This window comes from Osmerus mordax, chromosome 7 (genome assembly GCF_038355195.1).
Source record: "Osmerus mordax isolate fOsmMor3 chromosome 7, fOsmMor3.pri, whole genome shotgun sequence".
Classification (NCBI taxonomy): Eukaryota; Metazoa; Chordata; class Actinopteri; order Osmeriformes; family Osmeridae; genus Osmerus; species Osmerus mordax.
This window is the reverse complement of record NC_090056.1, coordinates 5,681,182-5,690,002: the sequence shown is the minus strand read 5'-3', so window position 1 is coordinate 5,690,002 and position 8,821 is coordinate 5,681,182. Positions and strand designations below refer to the sequence as shown.

Sequence of the window (8,821 nt, the reverse complement as noted above, 5' to 3'; positions counted from 1 at the left end):
TAGAATTCAGATTAAAGTTAAACCATTTGTTTTTCACTTCATCAGTTCTGCGCCCTTCTCCAGGTACAGCGTTCACTGCATGAGTAATTGCATTCCATGCATCGGTTTTATTTACTGCTTTGTATCCACCGCTGACGCTACTAAATATGATGTGTCGTTTGTCGCTAACTTCTTGCAGCAGTACCTCCACTTCAGAATTACTAGTTTATCTGTCTTTTGGAGTCGAGGCCGCCCTCCACCATCTTTACAACGTGTTTTCGACATTTCTCTGAGTGTGCACACGGCCAGGGGCGCCGTATAGGGGGGAAAGTTAGGACAATTCAGGGGCCCAAAAAAATAGAAAAACTAATATAAATTATAAACGTTTTTCTTTTTTTTTATGGGGCCCCAAATTCCTGCCGGTGCCCCTGCACACGGCCCTGCCATCTCATACCCTTTTATGGGAATTAACCAGGCGTTTACCTATGCTAAATAGGAGCAACGGGGCACGAGCTTTCAACTTACGACATATTGGGATTCATCATTCTAAGACCACACCTGCGAACAATTCTGCTGTATAGGAACACGTCATGAATCACACTTAGACTTTTATTAGGGAACTTTCTTAAGAACAAATGTAAGAAATAACTTAGGAAGATATTGGCGAATGAGGCCCAATGTGAATTCATTTATTTAAAGATTTACCTTACAAGACACAAAGGGGTATCACCAGACTGTAGACTTTGAATCATGTTCCTGAAATGGAAAAGGGTGGCATATCGATGACATTTAAGGGTAACAAAACCATGTTACTTAAATTTGATAGTCATTTGATTTCCCATTGGCAGAAAGATAAACTGATTGAGAAATTGAACCCCTGGACATCAAGTCCAGAGTCTGATGACCCTGTTATGGTGTGATGCACAATAAGAACTTGAGAATGTCCAGAAGCTTACATGCTGGAGACCAGGGGGCACAGGAGTGCAGCTCCAGGTTCTTGTGTCCCAGGCATAGCGAGGATCTCTCCCCAGGAGACTGTCAGTATAGGAATCATAGGGACTGCAGGCCCTTAGACGCACCTCAGGATTTCCAGAATAAGAGTCTTCAATGAACTGTCCCTGTGACAAAAAATCACAAAAATACACAGAAATCTAATAGCAGAAACACAGGAATAAAACATTGCCCCACTATTGCTATATATATATATATATATATATATATATAGTTATGACTATTGTTATGATTGACATACCGTGTTGGAAGACAGGCTCAGGACTTTGCCAGGCTCAGGGGTCTGGAACACCTGTACCTGGCCTTCTAACTTACAAAGCTTACTCTGGTAGGGAAAAATCTTCTGAGGAACACTGGTGGTTAGTGTCTTCACCTCAGACGGCACCAGGGGAAGGATGAGGCTAATGAAAAGCCAGAGGGTGGTGAGCATAGACATTTTGTATGTGTTGGTCATGCTCAAACACAAATAGTGTACTTTCAGTGGGGCAGGCAGACAAGTGAATCCCAACTGAACTGCAGGTATAAGTGTGTCCTTACGTAAGCAAAATATCTAAATTCAGCAATGAACTTGTGATCTACTATTATAGCATCTAATTCTTTATGACGTCATACTAGAGCTAGCGTTTTCATCCTCTCCATTCTTTTCCTGAACCTAAACATTTTGAGTGTTATGTATTCATTACAATTGATCTAGTAATTTATTATCTTGTGTATGGTATTGTAACTAAGTTTGCAGGGGCGGGGACATGACACAAGGGCAAAGTACCCAGATGGTCTTTTACCATCTGCATGCAACAGCCCTGTGGAAGGTCACAGTCCTATATTCATGCATCTGCATTAATAAAGGTCATCATGTACTCATTTAAATAATCCTAATTTGAATGAATATCTCAATTAATTTAACTAAACTTAATGTGCAGCAGAGTAATCTTTATTTTTAATGAACTGATATTTTCAACACAACTGATATTGAATAAATGCTTGTTAGCTGACCACAACATGTCAAAACAATATTGCCAATGTGAATGCATTAAAGCATGTAAGAGTTACCTATATCATAAAAGTTTCTTTACCAAAGAGCTTGATATAAATTAAAACAGATAACAGTTAAACAGCCTTAAAATCAAGGTATTACAAAATGGCATTTATACACTAGCCCTGTAGGTTCACCAATACGACCTACTTCGGACTGTAATGCATCTAAAGCTTCACTGTTCAGGTCAAATGCCTGTTATTATTATTATTGTAATGAAAAACATGCCAGTGTATCAAGCTCCAATTTATCAGAACTGAAAACTTCAAAACGTACAAATAAAGGCTCAACACAGACTGTTTCATAAATATACAATACTACAACCCAAATACCTATTTTACCAGCAAAAAGTTTACAACACAGTACAGCTTAGCTCAGTATGGGTAAACCCAAGCCATGTATCCTTGCAGTAAGTAAGAGGTAGAATGCTTCCAAAATCTGCCCTCAGTTCTTGGAGGGACGGCTCCTCTTGCCTGCGCGCGTTCTGTTCCTCCTCGCGGGCTGCCTGAAGGGGCAGGGGCTGGGGACAGGGTGGGCCTGGCGCCTGTGGACACAGTGGTGTGTGTGTCCATCGCAGCGGGCACAATGGCAGCTTCGGGACTCGGGGTAGTAGAGCAGGGAGCTGATGTTCTGTTGGCAGCCTGGCACATGGACTGCCCGATAGGCCAGAGTGTGGGGCATGCAACCCTGCTGGATCAGGTAGCTCTTACCCACCCGCCCCTTAACGTTGGTATCCTGGAATAGAGACAAGCGGTTCAGTGATAAAAAAAAGATAAACGATATACAAGAGTTCATTAGGTCTTGAAGCTAATTACAAATCAATGTTCTAACCTTTCTTTTTCTTTTGTCTGTACTTGTTTGCATGTATGTGGGTGGTAGGACTGAGGTATTTTTCATTTCAAATCAAGTCAAAATAGTTAGTTTAATGTATCCCAAAGGACCCCTTTTAAATCTCTTGCTAATTTACTAGTATAGAAATTCCAATAGTTCAAGTATTTTTCGGAATTAGAATAATACTGGCGTATACTTTAAACCTTGGTGCATCGATTGCATGTGTACAGCGTGGACAAACTCTTACCTGGGAGTGACAGAAGCCGCTGCAGATAGTGGTGTTGACCGCCATACACTGATCGCATCCATGTTTCTCGATGAGCAGGGTGTAATTCTCCAGCATGCAGTCACACACCACTCCCATGGCCCCCATCAACACACCCAGCAGCCCACAGGTGAACACACCCAACATGCTGTCTCCACACACAGACACACCATTCACTGACACTCTGCTCCGACTTCCAAACACCCTTGTCTTCTCTTCCCTTGGCTTGGACGTCTGTTCTTCTCAGGGATGGTGGAGGACTTTGCTCTCCTGTGCAGTTCTCTGGAGGATAAAGAGGTCTCCGTGGACCCAGAAGCGCCCGTTGCTCTTTTTATGGAGGGACTTAATCCACACTGATCCCTTCTGGATCTCTTATCTGCCATGGCAAACACGAAGGATCTCCTGCCTCCCACTGCCCTAAAAAAATCACCTGCACCCCTTCAACGTGCTCTGACCGAGAGGTTCTGGACACACCCACGCTCACACGCACAGACAGACAGTCAAATAGTGCAAGTTTGTGTCAGTATAAATGGGATCAGATAAGTGTGTGGGTTGCGTGTTACACAGATAGGGCCTCCAGGGCATGTGTGTTGGACAATGCACCGAGCCATGAGTGCTGATGCTGGGCTGTGGCTCACATGTTTCTGACCCACCTGAGAGGAGAGGCCATGCGTTATCTGATCCACTAATTTTCCCAGTATTCCCCTCTGGGCCTTATCACCAGAGTGGCCATGTGCCCTCAGATCCAGGGTTATGTAGAGCATGGTTGCCACGGTTACTGACAACAACTGAACGCACACGGGGGGCACCCAGCCTGTGTGCTGTGAAAGCAGCAGGGCTGGGGAAGATGACCTCAAAACAAAGACACAACCATGAATCTCTGATCAACTTTACAACCCTCCCCCCTAATCTTTGACCAACTGTATTGTTACCGTAACTCTAACCTCTCCATGTATGTAAGTATGTATCTGTCTAGTATACTGTATATTAAGTATCTAGTAAGCTTCATTATATTCTGACTTTTAATGAATTACTAAAGATGCCTGTCTCGTATGAACTTCTAAACACAAGACACAACAAAATTATTAATAATAAATATATATATTTATTACACAATTCACAAAACAGACCTCTAATAATGTTATCTCCTGATTAGCACTATCTGAATAGAATATTAAAACGGAGGTTTGTGGTGTAGATGTGTGGACACGTTCACATGGACTTATATAACTGTCACAGTTATATCGGGGGTCACAAGCGTGGGGCTGACCAATCAGCAACACCTGGAGTCACACCACTAAACCTTTTCCAAAACAGGACAGAACAGTTATCTTGTTGCATATGTTCAATAACAGGTGGGTCACCCAGGTGGGTCACCGTTGGTAGATAGTGTCATTGACATTCATCTGGCTTTACCTTTGAAGGACACTAGAGAGTATAAAAAAATATCTAAATAGGACTACTTGGTTGTGTTTTTCTACACATATATCTGTAGAATGCCAAATTGTATATTTGTGTTCAAAGGTTTAGTTGAGTTATGAGATAAACTGGCCCCAAGTCACAGTGACCCAAAGGTAATAGTATTTCTTAAGACAATAAGAGGGTTCAATGACAATAAAAATATTTTCAGATTTTGTAAAAACTATATATTTAACATACCAAGAATGTAATAAACTCAGCTTCTAATGGATACACGTTACTCAAGCCATGTCCAACTTATCCCATTCACAGACCCAAAACCCCTCCAGGTCAAATTAAATAATGAATCATAATAATGAACATTTATAAAAGCAACAATAGTGAACTCGTTCATTCCATCACCTCTTCTATCTCGGTCTTGTTCCGATTATATTCGGGTTTAAATAGCGCATGTCCCATCCAGAAAAGCTTAAACTGCGCTTGCGTCGTCCAGAACCGATTTGTCCAGAAGCTGTAAACAAAGTCAGCATAATGAGGGAGGGGTTGTTTTTACGGCAATAGATTGTGATCTGTTTATTTTTAGACTCTTGTTCTGGACACTGTGGCTGTCTTGTGAGAACGGAGAACGATTTGAGATGCGTGTGTTCTTACAATGACTTCTGGGAAAATCAGATGCGTTCTCGCTGACCAAGTCACCATCAGATGCATCCTCGATGGACGTGGATTGATAAAGTAAAACTTGAAAAGTGGGGGGAGAGTAGTCTGAATTGGGTTCTGGAGCTGTGCTCCAACTCATACATTGCACTCATTCGCCAGCCGTGAGTGTTTCCAAGCTCGTGAGTTCATATCCACCAGTTGCACGTATTTGGTAGCAACTGGTTTCTCCTATGATTTAACTCACAGCAGCCCAGTTTCTGTGCACTCACTCACTCATGTCAGGTGACATCCTGCTAGGACAGTAATTGGCTCTTATCTCAGACCTTCCCCGAGGTTATTTATTGGAGTGATCATCACTCTGCACGTGACCTCTACAATGAGCTTCCGCCCACTGAAAATAGGTATCTGATTAACTCAGCTATATACATACAGCAAGATTTGGAAATTACATGTCATGGTGTGTGAAAACAATTTGTATCCCGGCTGTTATTTACAAGCATAAAGCAAATAACTACATCTATTACCATAATTCAGTGGCTAGTATACCATGTTTTGCCTTGCTTTCACATTTTTGGACAAAGGAAAGAGGCATGCTGGGAAAATGTAAATCAGAAATATTTTGATTGGTCAATGTGGGTCACCCAGTTAGGTCACCCACCAATGGGACAAAAGCTATCATCTCTCCATACTAAACTCTCATAATATCTCTGTATTGAAAGGTGATATTAGAATAGATCTTTTCAAATCTGCTCTAGCATCTTCTGCACGTATACCTAGATTTGAATGTCATGTTTTTGTCCACACAGACATTTTCAGTGCTGCCAACCAAATCATCCTTAATTCCATTGAGCTCAAGCTGGAGTTGGAGGTGTTCTGTTTCTTACATTCACCCAGGGCATCTGTGTGGTCATGCAGGGGTTGCTCCAACAGCCACACTCCTGTTTCCTAACAGTCATGTGTGTTTGGAAAGGAAGCCTCTAAAGAGCTCTGTCCCAGCTACACAGGTTATCTGGCTGCTTAACCCTCCTACTGTCCTGGGGTCATAATGACACAAAATCATATTCAAACCTATGAAATTATATAAAACATGAACCCAAGTACATGGCTTCCTAAAATTACCTTTTGACTTTGTTTAAATATGTCGGTAGATAGTGTCATTGACATTCATCTGGCTTTACCTTTGAGAGACATCAGAGAGTATATCTAAATATATAAATATGACTATTTGGTTGTGTTTTTCTATTTGTAGTATGCCAAATTGTATATTTGTGTTCAAAGGTTTAGTTGAGTTATGAGATAAACTGCTCACAGTGACTCAAATGTAATAGTATTTCTTAAGACAATAGGAGGGTTTAATGACAAGAAAAATATTTTCAGATTTTATAAAAACTATATTTAACATACCAACAATGTAATAAACTCAGCTTTTAATGGACACACGTTACTCAAGCCATGTCCAACTTATCCCATTCACAGACCCAAAACCCCTCCAGGTCAAATTAAATAATGAATCATAAAAATGTATAATTGCAACAATAGTGAACAATAGTGAACTCGCTCATTCCATCACCATCACTTCTATCTCGGTCTTGGTGACATTATATTCGGATTTAAATAGCGCATGTCTCATCCAGAAATGCTTAAACTGCACTTGCGTCATCCAGAACCAATGTATCTGTCTCGTGTAAACAAAGTCGGCATAATGACGTTTTTACGGCAATAGCCTGTGGTCTGTTTATTTTTAGACTGGTTCCGACACTGTATTTTAGAAAGTAAAACTTGAAAAGTGGGGGGAGAGTAGTCTGAATTGGGTTCTGGAGCTGTGCTCCAACTCATACATTGCACTCATTCGCCAGCCGTGAGTGTTTCCAAGCTCGTGAGTTCATATCCACCAGTTGCACGTATTCGGTAGCAACTAATTTCTCCTATGATTTAGCTCACAACAGCCCACAGTTTCTGTGCACTCACTCACCCATGTCAGGTGACATCCTGCTAGGACAGTAATTGGCTCTTCTCTCAGACCTTCCCCGAGGTGATTGGTTGGAGTGATCAGCACTCTGCACGTGACCTCTACAATGAGCTTCCGCCCACTGAAAATAGGTATCTGATTAACTCAGCTATATACATACAGCAAGATTTGGAAATTACATGTCATGGTGTGTGAAAACAATTTGTATCCCGGCTGTTATTTACAAGCATAAAGCAAATAACTACATCTATTACCATAATTCAGTGGCTAGTATACCATGTTTTGCCTTGCTTTCACATTTTTGGACAAAGGAAAGAGGCATGCTGGGAAAATGTAAATCAGAAATATTTTGATTGGTCAATGTGGGTCACCCAGTTAGGTCACCCACCAATGGGACAAAAGCTATCATCTCTCCATACTAAACTCTCATAATATCTCTGTATTGAAAGGTTATCTGGCTGCTTAACCCTCCTACTGTCCTGGGGTCATAATGACACAAAATCATATTCAAACCTATGAAATTATATAAAACATGAACCCAAGTACATGGCCTCCTATGTAGCTTCCTAAAATTACCTTTTGACTTTGTTTAAATATGTCGGTAGATAGTGTCATTGACATTCATCGGGCTTTACCTTTGAGAGACATCAGAGAGTATATATAAATATATAAATATGACTATTTGGTTGTGTTTTTCTGTCTGTAGAATGCCAAATTGTATATTTGTGTTCAAAGGTTTAGTTGAGTTATGAGATAAACTGCTCACAGTGACTCAAAGGTAATAGTATTTCTTAAGACAATAGGAGGGTTTAATGACAAGAAAAATATTTTCAGATTTTATAAAAACTATATTTAACATACCAACAATGTAATAAACTCAGCTTTTAATGGACACACGTTACTCAAGCCATGTCCAACTTATCCCATTCACAGACCCAAAACCCCTCCAGGTCAAATTAAATAATGAATCATAAAAATGTATAATTGCAACAATAGTGAACAATAGTGAACTCGCTCATTCCATCACCATCACTTCTATCTCGGTCTTGGTGACATTATATTCGGATTTAAATAGCGCATGTCTCATCCAGAAATGCTTAAACTGCACTTGCGTCATCCAGAACCAATGTATCTGTCTCGTGTAAACAAAGTCGGCATAATGACGTTTTTACGGCAATAGCCTGTGGTCTGTTTATTTTTAGACTGGTTCCGACACTGTATTTTAGAAAGTAAAACTTGAAAAGTGGGGGGAGAGTAGTCTGAATTGGGTTCTGGAGCTGTGCTCCAACTCATACATTGCACTCATTCGCCAGCCGTGAGTGTTTCCAAGCTCGTGAGTTCATATCCACCAGTTGCACGTATTCGGTAGCAACTAATTTCTCCTATGATTTAGCTCACAACAGCCCACAGTTTCTGTGCACTCACTCACCCATGTCAGGTGACATCCTGCTAGGACAGTAATTGGCTCTTATCTCAGACCTTCCCCGAGGTGATTGGTTGGAGTGATTAGCACTCTGCACGTGACCTCTACAATGAGCTTCCGCCCACTGAAAGCATGAGCAGCATTAACTCAGATATATACCCACAGCAAGATTTGGAAATTACATGTCATGGTGTGTAAAAACAATTTGTATCCTGACTGGCATTCACAAACATA

At 40.9% G+C, this 8,821-nt stretch overlaps 1 protein-coding gene across 1 annotated transcript; it reads right to left on the bottom strand.

Annotated features, from left to right (window-relative positions):
- Window positions 1-1,931: 1,931 nt before the first annotated feature.
- On the bottom strand, window positions 1,932-7,587 carry LOC136946540 (thyrotropin subunit beta-like). The gene is made up of 2 exons (XM_067240916.1): window positions 3,102-7,587; window positions 1,932-2,758 (listed from the first exon to the last, which is right to left on the bottom strand). The coding sequence occupies exons 1-2, from the start codon at window positions 3,264-3,266 to the stop codon at window positions 2,468-2,470; spliced, it is 456 nt and encodes a 151-aa protein (XP_067097017.1). The 5' UTR covers window positions 3,267-7,587; the 3' UTR covers window positions 1,932-2,467.
- Window positions 7,588-8,821: the final 1,234 nt, after the last annotated feature.